The sequence below is a fragment of the Alosa alosa genome, chromosome 11 (genome assembly GCF_017589495.1).
Source record: "Alosa alosa isolate M-15738 ecotype Scorff River chromosome 11, AALO_Geno_1.1, whole genome shotgun sequence".
NCBI classification, from domain to species: Eukaryota; Metazoa; Chordata; class Actinopteri; order Clupeiformes; family Clupeidae; genus Alosa; species Alosa alosa.
This window is the reverse complement of record NC_063199.1, coordinates 32,428,764-32,454,329: the sequence shown is the minus strand read 5'-3', so window position 1 is coordinate 32,454,329 and position 25,566 is coordinate 32,428,764. Positions and strand designations below refer to the sequence as shown.

At 42.0% G+C, this 25,566-nt stretch overlaps 1 protein-coding gene across 1 annotated transcript in view; it reads right to left on the bottom strand.

Annotated features, from left to right (window-relative positions):
- Positions 1-25,566, bottom strand: part of kcnq1.2 (potassium voltage-gated channel, KQT-like subfamily, member 1.2) — a 167,768-nt gene that overhangs the window by 140,204 nt on the left and 1,998 nt on the right. Inside the window, 5 exon segments of the mRNA XM_048256163.1 lie at positions 1,867-2,007; positions 3,153-3,249; positions 3,366-3,444; positions 3,773-3,899; positions 10,249-10,339. Of these exon segments, the coding sequence (XP_048112120.1) occupies positions 1,867-2,007; positions 3,153-3,249; positions 3,366-3,444; positions 3,773-3,899; positions 10,249-10,339 (535 nt within the window).

Below are 25,566 nucleotides of genomic sequence, written 5' to 3'. Positions count from 1 at the left end.
TTGATGTAAGGTGAGACGCTTCAAAAGGCTTTAAGGAGCCAAGAGCAGGGGGATTTAATCTGCAATCCGTAAATCCGATGGCTAACAATAGCCTCGACATCGCCGTGCAATAGGCCACTCCACATAACCCTCGACCCAGCCCGTCCCCCACACCCCCACATTTGCCCCCCACCCCCATCCCATCCTCCTCCTCCTCCTCCTCCTCTTCAATACTGAGGGTCACGCTCTCTGCTCCATGTGTGTGGTATTACCACATTCAAAGCCCCGCGCAATCTCTCCATCTCTGTCCGTCTCAGTGCGGACGCAGAACATAGCCGCCTGTATGAGTCATTGAGCACGCTCTATGGTCTCTGTGTGTGGCACCTCCACGCACCGGGTTCCTCTCAAGTCCACGTGGCCTTTAAAAGGAGGACTGTCTGCGCGCCGCGGCGGCGTCTCCGTGTGTGGTGTGTGGTGCACCTGGGCCCTGAGGCGGCTGCGCCTCCGCTGCCTGTCTCGTACTACACGCTCTATGAGCAGGGTGCGAGTCTCTTCCAGGGCACCGGTGCTGCTCGGGGGGGCCAGCTCCAGGCCTGGAACAGGGGGGGAAACGCTACTCATTCACCCCCACCTCTGTTCTGGAGCTCGTGTGCTACTCTCTCTTTATTTCCACTGGCTGTGCCTGTCGTCCCCCCCTGGATGGTTCATCTCACACTTTCTGTCCTTTTTTCCACCCTTTTTGTTATTCTCACTTTCTTCCTCTCCGTCACCGGTGTGGTTTTAGCAGAACCAAGAGCAGGAACAACATCAAGTGACTTTAATAGTGTGTGTGCCTGGTTGGCCCGCACTTTTGGAGAAAGAGAGCGAGCGAGAGAGAGAGAGAGAGAGAGGGGAATAGAGAGAGAGAGAGAGAGAGAGAGGGGGAGAGGACTGGAAAGCTGGAGAGGTATGATTCATGCCACTGCACTCCAGCTGTGTCCTGCACCTGCAGCTCCCAGTGTGCCGAGCAAACGAAGGGGAAAGCAGCTCACAGCCCTCCATCCCTCCCTCCCTCCCTCCATCCATCCCTCCCTCCATCCCTCCCTCCTTCTCTCCAACGGAGCCTGTCAAACTTCCCCGCGCTGGCTCTGTGTCATACGAGTCTCAAGTTTACAGTTGAGGAAAAACAAAAGGGGAAGCGGACCTCTGTGGCGGGATTTCACTCCTGGAGAGCCCACTCCATGCAAAACAGACGCTTTTATTCAGCGTTACACAGGCCATCAGAGACCCCATAATACCTTCTGACCCTCGCAACAAAACAGTGGTAATCCAACAATTAAAGTTTTAATTAAAGGAGCTGACACTTTATAGTGGCGGACTAAAAGGTCTTTCAGGCAGGCGAGTGCAAGGGTGAAAAGGGTTTATTAGCGGCCCTTTGTGGCACAAGGATCCCATGCGCAAAACAGCCACTGGTTTCTCATTACAGCATGCACTGAATTCAACAGTTTAATTAACCCAACTGGAAACTCAAGCCCAGATGGGTCAAAACAACCCGACAGGATCATTATCTGGCCCTTTCTGCAATGTGTATGAGCAGGACAACAGGGCTATCAATAGGTTTTCAACAGACTGCCAGTATTAGAGTGAAGCATTGCAGTGCTCCTGGCAATGTGCAATGGCTCTCTCATCACTATTACAAGAGACCTCTCTTTATATAAATGTGTGAGAAATGAGTCTGCACACTCACTTGTATTTCAATTCATCTGACATGTCAATACCGGTGATTTAGCTGACATTATAAATGAACTATGGAAGTAAGCTCAAGGCTAAGCTTCAGACTCTCGCTGACATGCAATAAAACACATTGTAACTATGCTGATGTTTTTTAATGGAAGTGGAAAGACTCACCACGCCCCACCACAAGGCATCAGCGTAGCTTGAAAAGCCAGTCCTTCCCTCCTCATCCACGGCATCTTTCTCTGCCAGGTACACAAAGTACGAAGAGAAGATCAGGCCCAAAAAGCCAATATACAGGGTTGTTATCAGCTCCTGTGGAGAACGGCACAAAAACACAGGTGTTTTTAGCATTGTCAGCACTGAACACAACAACATCATTAAAAGCACATTATTCTTCCACAGCTTTTTGTACTTACTAACATTTAAGGAATAATCCAAAATAATATATGTGAAAGTCTTAGAGCCTTTGTTAAATCTAGCTAAATCTCAGAGAACACATTTTGTCTTATCTCAGGAACACATTTGAATAATACCACAAAGACTTTGTTTAATCAAAACCCCACATATGATTCAGAATTGTCCATTGCAACCCACAAGTCTGATACTTCTATATATATATCTAATGCAACCAGGCCAACATGCATAGACATACCATGCATGAAATGCAAACACATGTAACCTGACAAATCCTCAGTCTTTCATAAACTTGCTAGTAACCAGGCTAACAGGGATGGCACTCATCCAGCTTCCTATAAGCTTGACTGCAGATTTACAAATTAGAAAGTCATAAATGTCATTGGCACATGAGCAAGATAGCTTGTGACCTTTAAAGACAACATAAGTGAAAAAGGTGTGGGAGATTATTTCTGACATGTTAGTTCACTGAATAACAACATCAGCAAAACATCAGAGACAATATTATTCAGAAGACAAAATGAGAGAACAAATTGGCACAAATTTGAATTTCCCCTTAGGGATCAATAAAGTATCTATCTATCTATCTATCTATCTATCTATCTATCTATCTATCATCTATCTATCTATCTATCTATCTATCTATCTATCTATCTATCTATTTCCCCTTAGGGATCAATAAAGTACAGTATATATCTATTTATCTATCTATCTATCTATCGATATATCTATCTATCTATCTATCTATCCATCTATCTATCCATCTATCCATCTATCTATCTATCTATCTATTTATCTATCTATCTAAATAAATGAAATAACTGGTGATCCTTCACATTAATAAGTCTCCACTCTGATGTTTTGTACAGTCTAGCACTTGAGCTTTTCTAAAATAAAACGGTCACATTAACCAAAATTAAACAACAAAAAGGTTTGGTGAAAATTGACCATTCCAATGACAGTAATCACTTATATCAACAAACAGCTTCCTGTAACACCTGTGGCAGCTGGGCATAATGAATACCAGCAGGATTGGACCTCACCTGTCGATGAATGAAGACTACGGAGCCCAGAAGCCTCCATGTGCCTCCCTGGCGATCGACATGCAGCATCCGCAAGATCTGCAGGAAGCGTATCCCCCTGTTTCCACAGACAGCCAATGAGAATAGATATTACCAGCGCAACTGAAAAAACGTGACCAAAGAAAGCAAAAGAGTGCTATGGTGTTGTGTACGTCCACACGACAGTTCTGATACCTGATGGCTGACGTGGCGAATACTTGTCCATTTGAGCCCACACTCAGCACAATGACTGAGGCGATCACAACAATCAAATCTGGCCAGCAAGAGGAAATGTATAGGTGTTATCACAACATGTAGAACACAATGATGAAGTATAACTAAGATCAGTTGTGTCACACAATATACGACAGCATTATTTAAACAGTTCACTTCAGTGATCAGATTTTATTTCACTGCTAATCTTATATTTCAGCAGTTCAGTGCGGGTGGGGTGGGGGATTGATCACAAACTATAGTTTCTTTTGACAAATTAATTTGTTGTTTTCCTTTCAGACAAGACAAACCATGCAGTGCATATTTTTCCATATGCTGCCGTATGAGTGTCTTCTGTGCAGTAATGTGAGGTTGCAGTATAGATATACCTATGATGGAGATGGGCTTCCTGATGAAGCGCAGTCGTCCTTTGATGCCCACATACTTGCTCCTGCAGCCCGCGGACCATAGCCGCACCACGTACTCCGTGCCAAAGAACACCACCAGAACAATTTCCTGTGGACCACAGAGCAAACACACTCTGACCGGGGAAAAGGACTCGCGTTGTGTGCTAACTTCTCATCGGCGGTCTTCACAGCACAGTTTACTAATGACTGAACAGTTTATTCCTGAGCTTAACTCTCCAACACTGTTACTGTGACAAAACTTGCAATTTACACAAATCGGCATCAAACAACAACCAAAAGTATGCAACCACTTCAGGCAAATTAAAATTGTGATGACAAGCATGAAAAATGTGTGGACATTTGACATCTTCCGATTAATCATATGTATTCCACATATTTTCCCCACATGCAGAGAGATAAACGCAAAGAGCACTGGCTCTGAGCTGTTATTTTAAGCAAGAACAATAGTCAAAGAAGATAAATGGCAGCTTAGGTGATAGTCTTTCCAGTTCAAAAGTTCCCATGTAAATGTCAGGAGTATAGCACTGCAAGTTCCCATGTAAATGTCAGGAGTACAGCACTGCAAGTTCCCATGTAGATGTCAGGAGTACAGCACTGCAAGTTCCCATGTAGATGTCAGGAGTACAGCACTGCAAGTTCCCATGTAGATGTCAGGAGTACAGCACTGCAAGTTCCCATGTAGATGTCAGGAGTACAGCACTGCAAGTTCCCATGTAAATGTCAGGAGTATAGCACTGCAAGGTTTGGGGATAGCTGGTGGTTAGGACAATACCAAACAAGAGGCCTGTGTTCTCCACCCAAGTGCACCTGACTGATATCTCTTAGGGGCAAATGTTCGTGTGGGAGGGTATGTGTGTGTGTGTGTGTGTGTGTGTCTGTGTATGTGTGTGTGCCTGTGCCTGTCTGTTTGTCTGTGTGTGTGTGTGTGTGTGTCTGTGTGTGTGTGTGTGCGTGTCTATGTGTGTGTGTGTGTGTGTGTTTGTGTGTGTGTCTGTGTGTGTGTGTGTCTGTGTGTGTCTCTCTGTCTGTGTGTGTGTGTGTGTCTGTGTGTGTGTTCATGTTCATGTGTGTGGAAGGCGGGGTCAGTGCACTGTACAGTCTGGATGCACAGGTAACTCATGCGGAGGATCGGCGTCCTCTTGCAGTATGTGTGATTGGGCCCTGACAAATCAGTCATTTATGATCGCTTTCAACTTTAACCCCCCCAAACGGCAGGCCCTCCATGGGAAAGCCGGCCGTGCACTATGTGTGTGTGTGTGTGTGTGTGTGTGTCAGATGCAAAACATTTGTCTAGCACCACTTGTGGTGTCCTCTGGCCACTAATTAATTGACCTTCTCGAGCACGGAGATCCGCCAGGGTTGACACGAGAGGCCAAGCGCACATGGGTGGCCGACCAATAGCTTGCTTTTCCTGGACGATCTCCGGGGCTGCAGAGAGAAATGCAATATCCTATGCCCTGCTGTCATAACAGGGCACAGGGAAGGCAGGACTTGGAGCCTGTCACTCATCCCCGCCACGGACCAGTTAACCCGCTCCACACCGAGGACAGGCACTCCACAGCGCTGGCTCCAGGATTACAATGGCGAATCGGCGTCTGCGCCTTAAGTTTGTAAGGTTTTGCCGGTGCGTGAACTCCAAAAGTTGAGTAATACAGTCCGTAGACTTATTGTGAAAACCTCGGTTCTCAATACAAATTTGTATTAGTATCAAGCCCTTGAGTGCTCCTCTGTTTAAGATTACAATGTCAATGCCGCGTGTGCCTGTAGGGGCCGGCAACGGAGGAGAAAAAGATTTGTCCAGTTTGTGTGAACTTCAACTTGGGCAGAGAAGCCGGGCCAACCATAATAATTTCTAATGTCAATTTGCAGTCGAAGGAGCTGCTTCTAACGGTGTGGTTAAAATTATGGATGTTCCTGAATCTGAATATGTAATTCAGGACAGCAGATAAAGTGCAATGGAAACAGATATTGCTTGTTGCTGTTCAGGGGAAAAAAATGTTTCTCATTGCTTGTTTCTGTCAGCTCCATGGCTGACATGTCTGTGTGTCAGCAATTATGTTTTGCAATTACTTTGATCTCACTAACTGCTGCAGTCATCATTTCCTTCACTACACATTATCGAAAAGTCATCTCTATATTTTGTAATCGTTTCCACCAAGTCAGTGCATATCAGCCAAAAACAGGGCTGACAGTTCACATCACTCAGGGAAACTCTCACATTATGGAAGAAGAGGAAGAGGAGGCGTGGAACTGACAGCTGGATTTCTTTCAAAACCTTGCAACCTATACTTCAAGATGACATTTACAGCCTGTAGTTGTGTACAGTAGATTGTGTTTAAATGTCCTCTGTAAAAATGCTCTCTATGTATCAGCCTTAGGCTTCATGGAATTTTTACTTAGAACCCAGTAACACCTTACCAAGTATTTCATAGCAACAAGTTGAAGTGATAGTAAAATGTGTAAACCTAGCAATGTACCCTGCAGCAACACCAGCAAATACAAAATTATCAAAACAACCAGGGCTATCTGGGAGCTAACTGAAAGATAAAAACTACAGTCCAATCATGATAATGTGGTAATATATTTACGTAATAATGAATTATATGACAATAATAAATCAATTTCATACTTTGAAGGCACAACAGTTGCATTACCAATGAATATGTGGTTAGAAATACATGATTTTGCATGACGTTCAGTATAAAACATGCCCAAAATTCTAGCCTCCCATCCCAAGACAGATACAGTGACAGATCATTTTGTAAGTTGAAGAGATACAGATACAGATAATTTCAGTAAACCCCTACTTTAAAAAGGCACAGGCAGTAAAAAGATGAGATTGCAGTTCATCATATGCAGAGTTTTTCAGTAAGGGGAACAAATTATCTCACTACTGGGCCACAGCCACAGATTAAGGAGGACGTGGAGCACAGATGCTTCTAAGATTACAAAAAAATCACTGAATTTTGAAAGGTCTTCCATTTTCTTACTTCATCAATGTTTTCCTTTTGTAACACTGCATAGTTTGTTTACACAGAAATAGCCCATTTTTCACATTCAGCAATTATTCAAAATAATCTAATAAAAATGGTTGTGGTGAATGGATAAATTCATTGCTTGCCTACTAATCGTTAGAATGTGAGGTTAGAAAAAAATAGTCCATAAATATTAACAAGATTGTATAATAACAATCATGATAATAGTAAATAGTAAATAGTAAATGGAATATTCTGATAATAATCAGAATAATTATAATAACCATAGTAATAATAATAATTTCTGATTTTAACTATTATTGGAGACACATAGCACCATTACACAAAACAAACACACACACACACACACACACACACACACACACACACACACACACACACACACACACAAACACACACACACACACACACAAACACACACACACACACACAAAAATAATTTTCATTACCAGAAAGAAAGATTAGGGAACTATTACACCACATAGTATCAGCGAGCTGAGCTGACTGTAATGGGATTAGAATAATTCTTTTATGTGGGACACCCGGACATCAGAGTCATTTCAGTGTCATGAACCATAACTACATGTTTGCTACAAACAGGCAACAGTTTCATTCATGAGGCCTAATCGTATAAAAAACTGGCATGAAGCTCATGCACAGGCAAGGGTTTAGAGAGAATGAGATGGAATTGGATTGCTTTGAGACTAAAGAGATGACATTTGTGTGACAAGTCCTCTAAAAGATGAGTATAAAAAAGAGAATGTGGTCCCATGGCAAATCCGATAAATAATTCTCTCTCGTGCTGCTTGTCTATAAAATACACACTATGAAATTAAATAAATGAGCACTACAGTTCTATTTCAACATTCCTCACCATTATCCAGCTTGATAATATATGGCAACAGGCCTTCACTTCAAGCTACAGAGATTACAAATTTGAGTGTATTGTGTTGGTATACCCAGTATTTATGGGTGTGTCTGTGTCGCTGTGAGAGGCAATGTGGGGGCACATGAGTGTGTGCGAGTGTGTGTTTGTGGGGCCACATGAGTGTGTGCGGGTGTGTGTTTGTGGGGGCACTGGGGTAAGTAAGGGGTGTGTATGCTGTGTATGCTGTTTTCAGGGCCAGAGGTGGCATCTAGCTGTGCCCACCCCGGCCCAACTCCCTGCCCACACAGCTGGAGGAGAACGCGGTGAGGAGAGCGACACGTGATGGATGTGAACGCGCCCAATGGGCCTGGCTGGCAGGCTTTGCTTTGGCAGCCGTCTGGCAAGCCAAATATCCTCAAGGACTAATGTCCTCGCCATCATCCAAAACAAGCAGAGCTTTGATTCATGAATGTCAGCTAACCCTGAACTTGCTAAGTATAGCTCATCCACAAACACGTATGCATGGAGAGGCACACACATGGTCATTACACGGATGCACAAATGCACGGCCAAACACACACACACACACACACACACACACACACATACATACATACTGTACACACACACACACAAATGGACACACACACACACACACACACACACACACACACACACACACACATACTGTACACACACACACACAAATGGACACACACACACACACACACATATAAGCAAACATGGGCACAGAAAGTACATTTTAGGCAACATTTTAGTTTAATGGTTCAGGGACACAGAATTGTGAAATACCAGTAAGTGTGTCAGATCGCCTGATGGGCTATTCCCATTCACATTGGCCTCTGTGTGTCAGTGGGCAGGCAGTTTAGTAAGACCCATTATAATGAGGATCCAGAGAGTGCTTGCAGGGTGTTAATAAATGAATAACTCAAGCAGTAAATCCTGGAAAGGGCAGTGGCCAAAAGTTTAGAGAACACAGTGTACAGTCATGTTCTCTAAGTGTCACTACACCAGGGGTTTCTGTGTGTGTGTGTGTGTGTGTGTGTGTGTGTGTGTGTGTGTCTGAATACACATGAATGAAAAGATTTAAACATTCATGATATAATAACTGAAATAATAAACAATAAAACCTACTGGTTTTAGGTACACATCCAGTTGCAAAGTACTTGTAAAAATAATTTACGTAAGTTGTGAAATGCAAGTCATCATGCTTAATTTGATGCAACAAATATGAATTTATTTACCATTATTTTTTTAAACATATTTGACTACACTGCTTTTTAAATTACAATTCTGTGTACAGGTCAGATACACCCGGTGTGGTCAAAAAATATCCAAAAAATAAAGACAATAGACCTCAATTGACTGCTCATTGTTGATAGGACTACTCTAGTTTTGGTGTATGGGATTTATAATTTAATTTTCACAGCAAGCGTCCCCTAATAACCTTCAGCTATTGTACAGCAACTTCACACCATCTTACATTCACAATATGTATCCAGTGTAAAACACAAGTGAATAATTCCCTTTATTAATTCACCCGACCAAGAAGTGCAAAGGACAAGTTAAGGCTGATTTTTATTAATCTACAAAATCGTCAAAAAAAGTCAAAATATTTTTTTTTTTCAAATGAGAGGTTTGAGTGCCTGTTGTTGTGCCATGTGTAAGCTACAATTACAACAGTGTGTGTGTGTGTGTGTGTGTGTGTGTGTGTGTGTGTGTGTGTGTGCATGTGTGTGTGTGTGTGTGTGTGCTTCAAAATCCAGTGTATTGTTCAAACAAATGCTGTCAGCATTTTCCAGGGGCAGATAAGGAAAGCAAAACACAGACCAAGTGTAATATTTCCTCTTATACTCAAAGCCCAGTTCAACAGCTCTGTGCAAACTGTGACCTCACCCCAGGTCCATCGAGTTATTTCCTCGCCCAATACATTTCAACATTTCACCCCTCATACACAACCTTTCTCCATATTTTCTGGACATCAACATATTTTTTTGCTAAAGGTCACTGAACAAATACACACTTTAAAACTTTCTTAAACAATGGCTTACTTTCAATTTGACAGTAAACAACTATGCAGCAATAGTAGTAAACAACCATACATGAGTGCAATGACCCTAATGTGGAAAAAATAAAACAATAATGTACACTCCACAACAAACATCTGTCTGTTTGTTATTAATAACCTTAACGGCATTCTTGGAAGAAGAGGGACTTCATTTTGTTCATAAGAGTAACTGAAATGTGATGCCTGCGGTGCTGAAATGATAGTTTGGAAGTGTGGAGGGCTGTCTCACTAAACTGAAAGGTGCTATCCCCATCAAGTGGTGATTCATGATACTGCAGTGTTTAATGCCGCCGGAGGCGATAACACATTTGTTGTTGTTTTGATTTGATCATAGTTTGTTGTTTATCTTACAAAGGAATGAATTGTTTTAAACAAATAAACTAGCACCTGACAATCTAATCAAACGTTTGATTGCTTCACTTTTGATCCACTGTTTGATCAACTTCACAAACAAAAACAAAGTTTGTTTCACAATGTTACTTACCATCCAAAAAAGTGTTCCAGTGGCAAATTCTGCATACTGCTCTATGGTGGATAGCACACTGAAGATGAGACACACTAGGACCATTAGGAACCTGTAGAGAGACCAGAGAAGCACGCAGAGTTCAAAATGCAACCAACACTACCAGTAATCGGCCCTGCCTCACTTTCTAATGTGCTACACGCAGAGTTCAGAATGCAACCAACACTACCAGTAATCGGCCCTGCCTCACTTTCTAATGTGCTACATGCATTAGAGTTTCAGTCATTTCCGAGATGGAACTTTCCTCACAATAATCAGAATGCTTATTTGCATCAGAATGCTTATTTGCATCAGAATGCTTATTTGCATCATGACGATACTCAGCACTTCCACGTTAACTCCTCTGACAAACCTGCTGTCTTGATTACAACCGTGTCAACACCACTGAGACAGCTTGTGTGATTAACATCTCTAGTGTGTCGGGGCCGCTGCCTATCGGCTATCACCAGCTCATGTGAAACAGTCAGTAGCAATGCAACCTCAGGCCACTGCTGGAGGGGCGGCTCAGGTCATTTAGTCTGAATATCTGCAGAATTTGTTTTATATTGTTATAATTGAGTCACGGCATAAGACTCCTTACTTTGGGACCAGACAAGAGGTTCTGGGGAGGATGTGGGGAGGACAACCAAGTAGTAGCAAGAGTAAGAACACAAACTGATTTGCACTGTCACACGTACAGTAATACCAGTTTTCACTATATTGACACTTAAACTTCAAATTCAGAGAACATATCTAAAAGCACGGGGTTTATATTTTTGCTATGTTCATAATTTGACACTAGAGACGTGAGACGATTCCACTCATCTTGAGCAACCATGTCGCCATTATGACACGGTGGGGGCATACGTCTGTTTTGTATACTGTACCGCATAACGGTCATCTAATCAACTCAGGCCAGGTCAGACCTGTTGAAAGTATTTTTCGGGCCTTCACTGAACAGTGTTGGAAACTGTTTGCTGCTGACCACAGTCTTTGGAGAAACAGCTGACCGAATCAACCACATCTCTCCTGACAGGAGCTCCACTGTTTTTGAGGTCAGAATGACTTGGCGTTGGGTGAGAAGAGTGGTTTGTGATGCGAAGGCACGAGATGCTGAGGATGATGATGGTGTCTTTTTTTATTTCCCATGTGAGAGCCTGGCTGCTGACAGACCAACAAGAGGAATCCCCTCCTCTCACCTTCACTGACACAGCAGATGGGAAAGTACTTTTCTATGTCAGGGATTATGTGTGACTGCACACACACACACACATTCATACACACACGCACGCATGCGCACACACACGCACACACCCACGCACACACGCACGCACACTCACACACACACGACACGCACGCACACACACACACGCACACACACACACACACACACACACACACACACACACACACACTGTAGTCTGTTGATGAAAATGTCCCATGCACAGGGTTGGAGAGATAAAGAAGAACACACATCCTGTGTGTGAAGCTGCTGTTACGTCATGGCCAGATGTGGAGTGAACTTCCTAAGTCCTTGAATGGGTTCAGCCATATACCACTATTGCTTGAACTGGACTGGAATCCTGAGGGTCGCTGGGATTGCACAAAAAATACGCTGTGATTAGGATTGAAATGCAGACTCAATTAATTTAGTCCCCAATTTTTCATTTACTCCAAATATAGTATAATATATATAAATATATATATATACTTTTATATATAATAATATATAATATATATAAAAGTAACCTTTCTTTTTTTCTTTCAAATGAACCAACACTAAGGCATCATTTGTTTTGTGGAGGTGAGGGCAGGGTGAGATCAGACAGACTAACTGGAAAAACAACGCATAACACAGCATAAGTACTAGCCTGGCAGGCCATCCTATATCATTGAAATGTATAGTCTGGAATCGACCCATTCACCTCGCTTAATCCAAGGGACGGGCAGAGAATTGTCTTTCAAACTGCCTAGGCATGCAATAGGCCAGCACTACGACCAATCAGAACAAAGAGCAGGATGACGTGGCCAGAGCGGAGCTTTTACCGTATCCGGTGGACAAAGCGGCAAATCCATCCTTCTTCCAAAGGAAGGACTTAAGTGCATTGTGTTGCTCAACTTTCAAAGAAAAGCACAAGTCCAACTCCTCCAAAGTTGACGCCAACGCCGATTCAATCATCCTGTTAAGCCCGCCTTAAGACTCTCTAACAAAATAGAGTGCTGTAATTGGATGACGTCCACGGCGTCAGCCAATAGAAATCCCTATGGTTTGCTACTAGACGTACAGGCTGAGCAAATTAATTTGCCGCCGCTAGGGTGCGTCTAGATTTCTAGGCTACATAAGTACAACAGTCAACAACAAATCAACAGTCAACTCTAAATATAGCCTGTGGATTTTCATACAGTATTACACCTGAAATACATAAAGTCTTATAAACATCAATAATCCTCATTCATCCTCATCCACATGCCCATCGTGTATATAATATCCACATACAGGTACCATAAGACAACTGGCGCTGTTGCATAACCAATGTCGAGTAACAACTCTTGAATGTGTAGAGAGGCTTTTCATGGAATCAAATTCATGGACAGTGAATCATCTTCCCAGTAAACTCTGAACATGTGTTACATTCAGGGTATCAATCCATTCAGGTAGGAAGGTCTTTCAGCATTAGCCAAATGAGGGATTTTCAGCGATGCTGTATAGTTGCCATATTGTCTGCCAGGATTAACAGTTTAAGGGTTTTGTTAAGCTCAACATCCATTTCCTCATGCCTCCTAGTTGTGTGCAGGTATAATGTCCATAGTTACTGCAATGTGTTGACATGTTTTCAGTCAATAACATTTATGAAGCATCTGAAGAAGGCTTGAAGTTTCCAGGGGCATGCAAGCTAAAAATGAATTAATCCTTTAATCCCCTCTCATATCATGAGTACTGTATGTGCAGCTTTTATTAAAGCTGAGTGAATAATCACGGCCGTGGCCGATCGTAATCAGGAGCACGTAATGCTAAAAAAGCTAACCTCTATGATGTCACTGTGCGGACCATAGCCTATACCACAGAGAGAATGTATCGACACTATCAACACTGCTAAAACTGAATTTGATTGTAAATATTAAAGTGAATCAGTTCATTTTAATTAATCCTTTTTGGCATTTTTCTATTATACAGTAAGAAGAGTGAAAATACTTCCCCACCCTCATGTCCACGACCGGCGCCGTTCATGCTCTCCGTCCGGCGTGCCCTGTGGCAGCCATCGCTCGGGTTTATACTTGGATTTTGCCAAATGACTTCAGGTATGAGGTTCATACACAGGGCTACATATGGGAATGCAGTTCTTCTCCTCACTCTTTTTGTCTGATTAAAGCATGATCTGATTCTGACCTATTGGGCTATTGGGTACTGCAGTTAATACACAGGTGTTGTCAAAACACTTTAAAAAAATAATAATAATTGCAATCCTAAATACACTAAATAGTGATATGTTAAGATGAGATGTAAAAAATGCATCCTAAAAACACTAAATAGTGAGATGTTAAGAGCCGTTTGTAAATGTTGAGAGATTGTTTGATCAGGAATAATAGACAGTCATTTTTTTGTTGAAGGATCTGGCAGTCTGGCAGTCACTCCCTGTGATTAAAGAACCCCTGAGAGTGACCACTAGCCACAGCACAGCACACACCTTCTACTGACTGATTTAGTTTTATGAACACGGTTTCTGGGACTTTACCAAATAAAAAACACAAATCCTACAAAGGTCACACGCCAAAACAATTCCAATCACCTCCCAGGTCTGCAGGCTATTACAGTAATCGGTCTCCCACTGTGTAGAGATACAATTACAGAAAACACAAGCTCTGCCAGGCCTGCACTGTCGCGGGCCCTGGTCAGTAGTTACAGCCCTGGAGAGCAGACCAGGTCACCCCATTAAAGAACCTGACTTAGGGACAGACATCCAGGGATCTGATTAAAGCTAAACAGCTGGAGGTTTATCCAGTATTATAGGCTGGATTCTCCTAGGAATAGGACCCACCTCATCCAGATCCTAACCCACTTATTTCTGCTTCCACTCTCTCTCCAACCATTCATATTTCCCCCCGTCTGCAATTTGAAACCTGGTGCTTGGGATGTATACTTAAGGAAGCTCAGGCCCTACTGGTATGGAATTTTTCAAGTATGCAATTTGTAAAACGGCAATAAAGTTGTGAGCGAAAAGCACAACACCTGGAAAAGGCTGAAAGTAGTAGTAGTTTTGATCATGTAATCCATATAATTATATGCTTCATTTCAGAATCACTAGGCCTATATTGAATCCAAGATGTTGATTAAGATAAAATGCTACACCTACGCTATCTACACGCCTTGGTGGGAAATCCTTATCCAAATGAGCAAATGCATCAACATTTGACAGCATCCTTTCATTACATCACAAGATTATTTGGAAATAGCCTGCTAAGTGTGTTAAAACGTCCATATTCCTGGTGGCGCAGTGGCCACTAATCCCGTCTGCCTGTTTGAAGCCGGAGCCAAAGTCCCTCCTAGCGGGACTCCGGCACACCACCAGGCACCGCCGTCTGTCAGGGCCTGAGCCACTGGCCACCCATTTGGCAGGAAAAAGCTGGAGCGTCCATCAAGGAAAAAGCCATTAGCAGCTTTAGGAGGGTCCGCCCTAAGCTATGGTGTATAGGCTGCTTTCTCATAAAGTCCACCCAGAGACATCTTACTTCAGATGATGCTTCTTAGTGCCATGTAAGAGGCCATGTTACGCAGTGGCACAAACGAAAGTGGTGTGGCTGAGAGATTTGAGATGGAGTTCTTAGTGAGGTCAAAGATGGAGTTCTTGAGATTTGAGATGGAGTTCTTAGTGAGGTCAAAGAGCTTGTTTTAAGCAAGATTTGACCTTTTGGTGAAATGCCTCCCCCACAGGCAGCATACTATCAAACTAGATGTACCGCAGAGCGGTACAAAATATGACCGCCGCCCAGTCCAGCACATTTTTTCCTTGTCAAATTGTGTTCATTTCCTACTTTGTTCCTTTTTTGTGTGTTTGTAATTGAGTGTCTGCAGAGTGTGTGGTTTTGTGTGTGAGTGTGTGTGTGTGTGCGTGTGTTTGTGTATGTAGGTGTGTTTGTATGTGTGGGTGCATGTGTGTGTGTGTATGTTTGTTTATGTGTTTGTGTGCGTGTTTGTGCGTGTCGTGTGTGTGCATGTATGTGTGTGTGCATGTGTAGTGTGTGTGTGTGTTTTTGTGTGTGTGTGTGTGTGTGTGTGTATGTGTGTGTGTCTTTACAGTATGTATGTGTACATAAATAAAGCAAATCAGGGAACCACCTACTCTTTGCAATAAGTGCCATGGGATCTTTAACAACCATGGTGATTCAGGACCTCAATTTAACATTCATGCAAAGGAAAACATCTCCTGCAGTACAGTGTCCCTGTCACTGCAATAGAACATTGGGATTTTATACAACCCCACCCCCATCTTGCCTGTTCATAATTCTGAGAAATTCTTGAATTGTGTGCATGTGTGCGCGTACGTGTTTATGTTTGTGTGTGTGTGTGTGTGTGTGTGTGTGTGTGTGTGTGTGTGTGTGTGTGTGCGTGCTTGTGTGTTTGTCTGCGTATGTGTGTTTGTGCATGTGCATCCATGTGTACATATGTCTACTGTGTGAGTATGTGTCATATGTATGATTACTGTGAATGTATGTGTGTGCGTGTGTATCTTTTTATGCACATGTGTGCACATAGAATGGGTTAACATGACCCCTGGAGGCAAACATACAGAAAAAATTGGTCATCCTAGGCCCTACGGTTCTCAAGATATTCACAGAAAACTGTGTCTGCCCTACCCTCCTTTCGGGGGGTCCAGTCCAGCGGGGGGCGAGAACCCTACGGTTCTCGAGATATTCACAGAAAACTGTCTCCGGCCACCTACAGGCCAGTTGGTGTATAGTAACATAAATTAATTTATTGTGTGGCCCCCCATGAACGGAATTCCACGAAACTTGGCGTGCATTCAGAGGGTGTCATAATGATCCTACACTTCCAATTTCGTGCAGTTTTGACTATGTTAGGTCACAGATACCTGCGATTACAACACCTCATTTTTTACTTTTTGTGTTTAACTAGGTGGCCATACATGAAATGAGTGGTTATGGAATGGGTTGACATAACTAGATGTACCGCGATAGCGGTAAAAATATGACCGCCGCTTCAGTCCTGTACATCCGTCTCCAAAAAATAAATCACACTTCAATTTGTCTCCATATTTTACTCCATCCCCCACTCTTGAAACTTTTGTGTATGCTTGTTTGGCATGCCTGAGTGTGTGTGTGTGCGGCTGCACAGAAAGTACCCTACTGGTGCTGAAAAGGTGAATAGATTGTAGAATAGCCAAAGAAGATGTAGAATTGTTATAAAACCTTTAAAATCTCTAAACAATCACAAGTAGGGCAGTTCATCACAGTTCATCCATTGCAACTGGATTGATGAAAGGTCACTTACACCTGTAGGCTACATTGTATTTGGGAAAAGCAAAAGGTATCAGCATAATGTTATTTATTTATTTATTTTTTTTTATGTATTTATAAACAAAAACATCTCTGTCAGTTCCATGCCGCTTTTCAACAGCTATCAAAAACAAAGGTCATTTTTGGATGGATGGATTTTTTGTGAATGTTTCTTCTTCTACATAAGATTTTAGTCATCTTTAGTTCATGTAATACTTTATTGTCAATGCACAAATTAAGTAACAGTAGTCTGAAACGCTATTGTTAATGCACAAATTAAGTAACAGTAGCCTAGTCTGAAACGAAATGCTGTTTTACATCTAACCAGTGGTGCAAATAACTGACATGTCCAAATGGGCCTTGATGAAATGCGCCGCTAGACTGTTCATACACATTTTAACGGGCCAAAGTTGAAGAGCTTTTGTCCGCTATTGTTAGTGCAAATATAGGCTGATTCATGTTCCCTTGCATTGTTTAACTGAGGTCCATGGCTAGTCTGGCTTTCATCAGACCAAGCTCAATCTTTTAAGAAATCAAAAAAATAAATAGCGGGAGCAGATCAGGCTGGGTTCACCCAGCCTAGTCCATAGGCACCCGATATTGTTTAATTTTCCGATTGAGATATACACGCCTTGGCTATTCTAAATGCAAAATGCATCAGGGAGTTATGACAAAACGTAACTAACAAACTAGATCCTAATAGAAAGTTGTTAGCTTCCCTAAGCTACAGGTAGGATTATAAGGTAGGCCTATTGACAACATAAATTGTCAATAGGCTATGCTGGCTTACACAAATAAAATCTCCTTTGAAACCAATGGCTTACGCCTTTACAGTATCAAGCGGACTTAAACTGTCATATCGCATGAAAAGTTGTAATAACATTCACGCAGCTCCATGAGTCAAGGAAAGCGAATGAAGTAGCCACTTCTAAATGGGACCCACTACACAGTAGCTTAAGGTGTTTTGCTAAAGCAGCCATAATGAAATGAAGGTGTCATTGTTTGATACTTCACACACACGCAGCTTTTTAATTTCACAGACTACAACTACCAAGCTGTAATCAAAGCACATCGATTCCCCTCACACCCTGCACGCACTTAAAACAAAATAAACAGGCGCCTCAGTCTCACGCATGTATAGGCAAACTGTATCAGACCGTGTAACGCTGGTAAATCTTCCATTGCACAGAATGATTTTGTAGCACGCGCAATAAATGACAGTCGAAAGATACAAACAGTGCTGCTATACATTTGTTTTGGTATAACCGCATTTATAGTTTTCTACAAATGCAATAAATCAAATGCCTCCATCACTCAACCAACGCTTAACGGTAACATTACCTAGGTCCTTATTGATATTACAAGATTAACGTATTGCAGTAAAACCAAGCATGTCCGGAGAAACATCCTTAGATTTATTTCGCTTCAAGAAGAAATGGGAATTACACTTCATGTGAACATCGCCCTATCCTTATTAGATGTTCGCCTATGTAAATTACAGTCCTTGTAAGAAGGCCCATTGTTTTTTCCAACCCACTTTTAACTTCCAACAAAATTACGCCTCACTGCAACGATGCGCCATCTAGTGGACAAACGACTACTAATACTGAAAATGCAGCCATGATGATGATGATGAATATTTATTTTGGCTTTCTTTTAATCCTACTGATTTTCATTTTTACCGGGGCAAATCACAAATGAGTGATTATGAGCCAGGTTGATGTGGGCCCTTGAGACCAACATACCATAAAAGATTCACAGAGAACTGTGTCTGCCCTACCCTCCTTTCGGGGGTCCAGTCCAGCGGGGGCTGCAGATGAAAACGAAAATGACGGTTCCATGCTATCCATGGGGGTACATGCTCACCAAGTTTTGTGTACCCCGGTCTCTTTCAGTGTCCCGAATCCTTGTTGGTGTATCGCCACTAAATGTACACATAAATTATTTTATTGTAAGGCCCCCCATGAACGAAAGTACACAAAACTTGGCATGCATTCAGAGGGTGTCATAATGATCCTACACTTTTAATTTCGTGCAGTTTTGACCTTGTCAGCCAGAGATATTGAGATGAAAACACCTAATTTTTGCTTTTAATTTTTAACTAGGTGGCGCTATACATGAAATAAGTGGTAATGGGATGGGTTGACATGCCCCCTTAAGACCAACATACAAAAAAAGGTGGACCTCCTAGGCCCTACGGTTCTCGAGATATTCACAGAAAACTGTCTCCGCCACCTACAGGCCAGTTGGTGTATAGTAACATAAATTAATTTATTGTGTGGCCCCCATGAACGGAATTCCACAAAACTTGGCGTGCATACAGAGGGTGTCATAATGATCCCACACTTCCAATTTTGTGCAGTTTTGACTATGTTAGGTCACAGATACCTTCAATTACACCACCTCATTTTTACTTTTTGTGTTTAACTAGGTGGCGCCATACATGAAATGAGTGGTTATGGAATGGGTTGACATGGCCCCTTGAGATCAACATACAAAAAAAAATGGTCCTCCTAAACCCTACGGTTTTCGAGATATTCACAGAAAACTGTGTTCGCCCTACCCTCCTTTCGGGGTCCAATTCAGCTGGGGGGCTACAGATCAAAACGAAAACGATGGTTCCATGCTATCCATGGGGTTACATGTCCACCAAGTTTTGTGTACCCCGGTCTTTCAGTGTCCCGGAATCATTGACGGAAATTTGGGCATGAAAAAAAAAAAAAAAAAAAAAAAAAAAAATCTGATTAAACTCTATATGACCGCCGCTTGCCGGCGGTCATAATAATGTGGTTATGCAGTCTTGCTAATGCATGTTAAATCCTTGCCATCCATCCACACTGTTAAAACATACCATCAAATTTGCCACTGACCATTTAAAGACAAAGTCTTTCAACAATGATACAAGGCTTTTTGCCAGCACCATCTCAATGAAATCTTTAGGAGGAGGTCACAGTGTCATGCATTTCTAAACTTTAAACTCTTTGTAGCTCTTTCCACTGAGCCCATGGAACAGAATTTGGCCCTGTTGGCTTCACCAGGGACATCATTTATTAATGGCAGTGGTTTCCAGGAAGTGGCCTACAAGTGGAAAAACGAGACTAGGAACACAATCTCCCTCCCCCAAAAAAGGCATGAGCCGGAGAAATCTACTCTTCTGTCAGATCGGAAGTACGTACATTTAGATTCAAGATCAAGATTTTTACACCTGTGCATACCAACTTAGGAAGAGGCTGCTTCTTACAACATTTTGTTGTTTTTGTACAGTGGAATACTCGTCATATACAGTACCACAGGTTCAATGTCCATAAGCATCCTTATAGATCCTTTCAAGAGAGTTCCATTATCAGCATCATAGTTGGCCCCACAAGGCTTCCGTTTTAACATTCCATATGTTATCTTAATGCAATAGGAAGTAGATTGGGAACCAAATAGAACGTTCAAGCATTGTTTTTATTTATTATGACCGCCGCCAAGTTTAAGCGGGCGGTCATATAGGTTTAGTCAGATTTTTTTTTTTTTTTTTTCGCGATGCCCAAATTTCCGCCAATGATTCCCGGACACTGAAAGACCGGGTACACGAAACTTGGTGGACATGTAACCCCACATGGATAGCATGGAACCATCGTTTTTCGTTTTGATCTGTAGCCCCCCGCTGAATTGGACCCCCGAAAGGAGGGTAGGGCAGACACAGTTTTCTGTGAATATCTCAAAACCGTAGGGTTTAGGAGGACCATTTTTTGTATGTTGATCTCAAGGCCATGTCAACCCATTCCATAACCACTCATTTCATGTATAGCGCCACCTAGTTAAACACAAAAAGTAAAAATGAGGTGGTGTAATTGAAGGTATCTGTGACCTAACATAGTCAAAACTGCACGAAATTGAAGTGTAGGATCATTATGACACCCTCTGTATGCACGCCAAGTTTTGTGGAATTCCGTTCATGGGGGGCCACACAATAAATTAATTTATGTTACTATACACCAACTGGCCTGTAGGTGGCCGGAGACAGTTTTCGTGAATATCTCGAGAACCGTAGGGGCCTAGGAGGTCCACCTTTTTTTGTATGTTGGTCTTAAGGGGCATGTCAACCCATCCCATTACCACTTATTTCATGTATAGCGCCACCTAGTTAAAAAATTAAAAAAGCAAAAAATTAGGTGTTTTCATCTCAATATCTCTGGCTGACAAGGTCAAAACTGCACGAAATTAAAAGTGTAGGATCATTATGACACCCTCTGAATGCATGCCAAGTTTTGTGTACTTTCGTTCATGGGGGCCTTACAATAAAATAATTTATGTGTACATTTAGTGACGCATACCAACAAGGATTCCCGACACTGAAAGACCGGGTACACAAAAACTTGGTGAGCATGTACCCCCACATGGATAGCATGGAACCGCCATTTTTCGCTTTCATCTGCAGCCCCCGCTGGACTGGACCCCCGAAGGAGGGGTAGGGCAGACACAGTTCTCTGTGAATCTTTTATGGTATGTTGGTCTCAAGGGCCCACATCAACCTGGCTCATAATCACTCATTTGTGATTTGCCCCCCCGTAAAAAATGAAAATCAGTAGGATTAAAAGAAAGCCAAAATAAATATTCATCATCATCATCATGGCTGCATTTTCAGTATTGGCTAGAAGTAGTCGCTTGTCCACTAGATGGCACATCGCTGCAGTGAGACGTAATTTTGTTGGAAGTTAAAAGTGGGTTGAAAAAAATGGACGCTTCCATACAAGGACTGTAATTTACCGCAGCTTAACATCTAATAAGGATAGGGACGATGTTCACATGAAGTGTAATTCCCATTTCTTCTTGAAGCCGAAATAAATCTGAGGATGTTTATCGGACATGCTTGGTTTTTACTGCAGGTAATGCTAATCTTGTAATATCAATAAGGACCTAGGTAATGTTACCAAGTAGCTTGGTTGAGTGATGGAGGCATTTGATTTATTGCATTTGTAGAAAACTATAAATGCGGTTATACCAAGCAAATGTATAGCAGCACTGTTTGTATCTTTCGACTGTCATTTATTGCACGTATACAAAAATCATTCTGTGCAATGGAAGATTTACCAACGCTATAACCGGGTCTGATACAGTTTTGCCTATACATGCGAGACTGAGACGCCTGTTTATTTTGTTTTAAGCGCAGGGTGTGAGAGGGGAATCGATGTGCTTTGATTACAGCTTGGTAGTTGTAGTCTGTGAAATTAAAAAGCACGCGGTGTGTGAAGTATCCAAACAATGACACCTTCATTTCATTATGGCTGCTTTAGCAAAACACCTTAAGCTACTGTGTAGTGGGTCCCATTTAGAAGTGGCTACTTCATTCAAGCTTTCCTTGACTCATGGAGCTGCGCGGAATGTTATTACAACTTTTCGCCACGATATGACAGTTTAAGTCCGCTTGATACTGTAAGGCGAAGCCATTGGTTTCCAAAGGAGATTTTATTTGTGTCGCCAGCATAGCCTATTGACAATTTATGTTGTAAATAGGCCTACCTTATAATCCTACCTGTAGCTTAGGGAAGCTAACAGCTTTCTATTAGGATCTAGTTTGTTAGTTACCGCTTTGTCATAACTCCCTGATGCATTTTTGCATTTAGAATAGCCAGAGCTGTATATCTCAATCGAAAATTAAACAATATCGGGTGCCTATGGACTAGGCTGGGTGAACCCAGCCTGATCTGCCCGCTATTTATTTTTTGATTTCTTAAAAGATTGAGCTTGGTCTGATGAAAGCCAGACTAGCCATGGACCTCAGTTAAACAATGCAAGGGAACATGAATCAGCCTATATTTGCACTAACAATAACGGACAAAAGCTTTCCACTTTGGCCCGCTAAAATGTGTATGAACAGTCTAGCTTACGATTTCATCAAGGCCCATTTGACATGTCAGTTATTTGCACCACTGGTTAGATGTAAAACAGCATTTCGCTTCAGACTAGGCTACTGTTACTTAATTTGTGCATTAACAATAACGCTTCAGACTACTGTTACTTAATTTGTGCATTGACAATAAAGTATTACATGAACTAAAGATGACTAAAAATCTTATGTAGAAGAAGAAACATTCACAAAAAAAATCCATCCATCCAAAAATGACCTTTGTTTTTGATAGCTGTTGAAAACGCATGGAACTGACAGAGATGTTTTTGTTTAAAAATACATAAAAAAAAAAAAATAAATAAATAAATAACATTATGCTGATACCTTTTGCTTTTCCCAAATACAATGTAGCCTACAGGTGTAAGTGACCTTTCATCAATCCAGTTGCAATGGATGAACTGTGATGAACTGCCCTACTTGTGATTGTTTAGAGATTTTAAAGGTTTTATAACAATTCTACATCTTCTTTGGCTATTCTACAATCTATTCACCTTTTCAGCACCAGTAGGGTACTTTCTGTGCAGCCGCACACACACACTCAGGCATGCCAAACAAGCATACACAAAAGTTTCAAGAGTGGGGTATGGAGTAAAATATGGAGACAAATTGAAGTGTGATTTATTTTCGCGGAACGGATGTACAGGACTGAGCGGCGGTCATATTTTGTACCGCTATGCGGTACATCTAGTTGTTGAAAGGGTCTATAAGGATTATACTATGGCATCTAAGCACAACACCAATGTCAAGGGTGACATCAAACTTGAGGACAATTTCTACTGCACAGCATCAAAAGACTAAATATACCAAAGTGTTGGCAAAGCTGTTTTCAAATCATGACAAAGCTTTTTGTCAGCTTAGATTGTGAAAGAAAACGCACAAGCATCAGACGGGGATCAGCTTTCTGACGAATTTAGTCAGGCTAAGAGATACAAGCCTGTGTGTCAAACAGATGTGTCAAACTTGCATGTTACATAAAGCAGCCAAATGTCATTGAATGCTTGACAGTTGCGGGACATCATCTCTCCTCGCAGGAAATCTGGCCCCGCTTGCTGACTGTCTGGAGTGCCTAGCACCTGAGCAAGCCAGGCACTCCAGACACTGAGCATGTGTCATCCAGCCAGTCAGTCAGCTAGTCAGTGACTGAGCAAAGAAAGGCAGAGGCTGATAACCATCGACAAGTGAGACTTACTTAAAGGAGCTTGACACAAGGCTCAGGTTTTCAGCAACATACAGGAACACTCAAACCTCAATTACTGCGAGTAGAGATTAGCAGGAAGCAATGCCAGACATAAAAACATACAACACAACTGATACATGTCTGGGCAGGCTCTACAGCCTATAGGGCCAGCAATGGGATATTTCGACTGTAGTCGGTAATCGTTTTATCCCATCAGTGTCCCAATATAGTTATGACCTGCGATATCTATTTTATCAGCCCTGCCTTTATATGCCTGGTGTAAGCATTTCCAATGTTCTAAATATGTCTCTGGGATGCTAGGTTATAATCTAACCCAGTTAGTTTGTGATCCCACTCTTAGGCTAATCACTCTGTGCTCATTTCCTTTCCTGTTTAGTGCTGCCATTTTGCAGGCTGGAAAATCCCAAAAAGGATGGGTATGATATGTTATGATCTAACAACTAAAGGCACAGGCCAACGGCACTATGAAAATCCCACTGTGCAAAGCCTACCGTTTCCTCTCACGTGTGCATTCAGAAAACCACTGGATTGTTGGTGTGTGGATGCTGTTGACTGTTGACCACAACTGAATGTCAGTAAATGGCACTGACATGGCTGTGTAAATTCAGCTATACTGATTCAAAATTGCTTAGGTTGATTTTCTGGCATCACTTAGATTGAAATCTTCTGTTTCTGGCATTTCGTGCAGAAAGGATATGGACAGAAAAAAGTGATTATTTAAAGACACTGTATGTTGCTGCTTTCATGAGTTGGAATTAAGCAATGGAATGATCCAATAGAGCAGGGGTGTCAAACATAAGGCCCAGGGGCCAGATCAGGCCCGCCAGCCGGTTTCATACGGCCCCCCAGATGTTTTAGGTAGGAAGGGACAATTAGAAAAAAATATATTCACATCCAGTTGTGTTCAACAATGTGTAATAAGCATTGTCTCTATGATATGATAAATTGATTAATACAAACCATCCTCAGGAAGGAAGAAGCAGAAAAACTAACATGGATGTACACTGTAGGGCATTTCAAGAGAGAAAGAGCAGTATATGACAGCAGTACATTATTTGTACTTGTTTGCTCATATTTGATACCATCAAATAATCACTATGATATCCATGCAGAAAATTGATAATGACCATGACAATGACGGCCCCCCACGAGGTCTCATTCCAACAAATCCGGCCCACTACCTAATATGAGTTTGACACCCCTGCAATAGACAGATATTGGATGGTATGAAACCATGACACAGTTTTATGCATAGGGGCAGATTGTACAATCTAGCATGTAAGTGCAATTAATTCTTTAAAACAAACTCCTGCTTGAACTCGAACGTACATGTCACAAGTAAATGTTTCATGCATGAGCCAGCTGATATCTTGACTGCGGTGTGGTCAGACAGGCAGCAAGTTGTGCTTAACAGGATCTTGTTGACCTCCTTTGTGGAGCCTTAGACTCATCAAGACGACCAGACCTAAGATGTCTCTCCTTTAGTTACTGGGAACAAACTGATATTCTTTACACTGTGTTCCTTAGCTGTAATTAAATCACCAGCAGGAATGCTGACACATGTGCCTCTTTAAAATGAGAGCAAAGCAAACGCTCGCTAGGAGACCAAAACATGGTTGCATCAAAGTAAATTCAATTCAAAGCAAAAACAAGTCAACTCTACATCTATGACATATTTTTGTTTTCTCTTTAA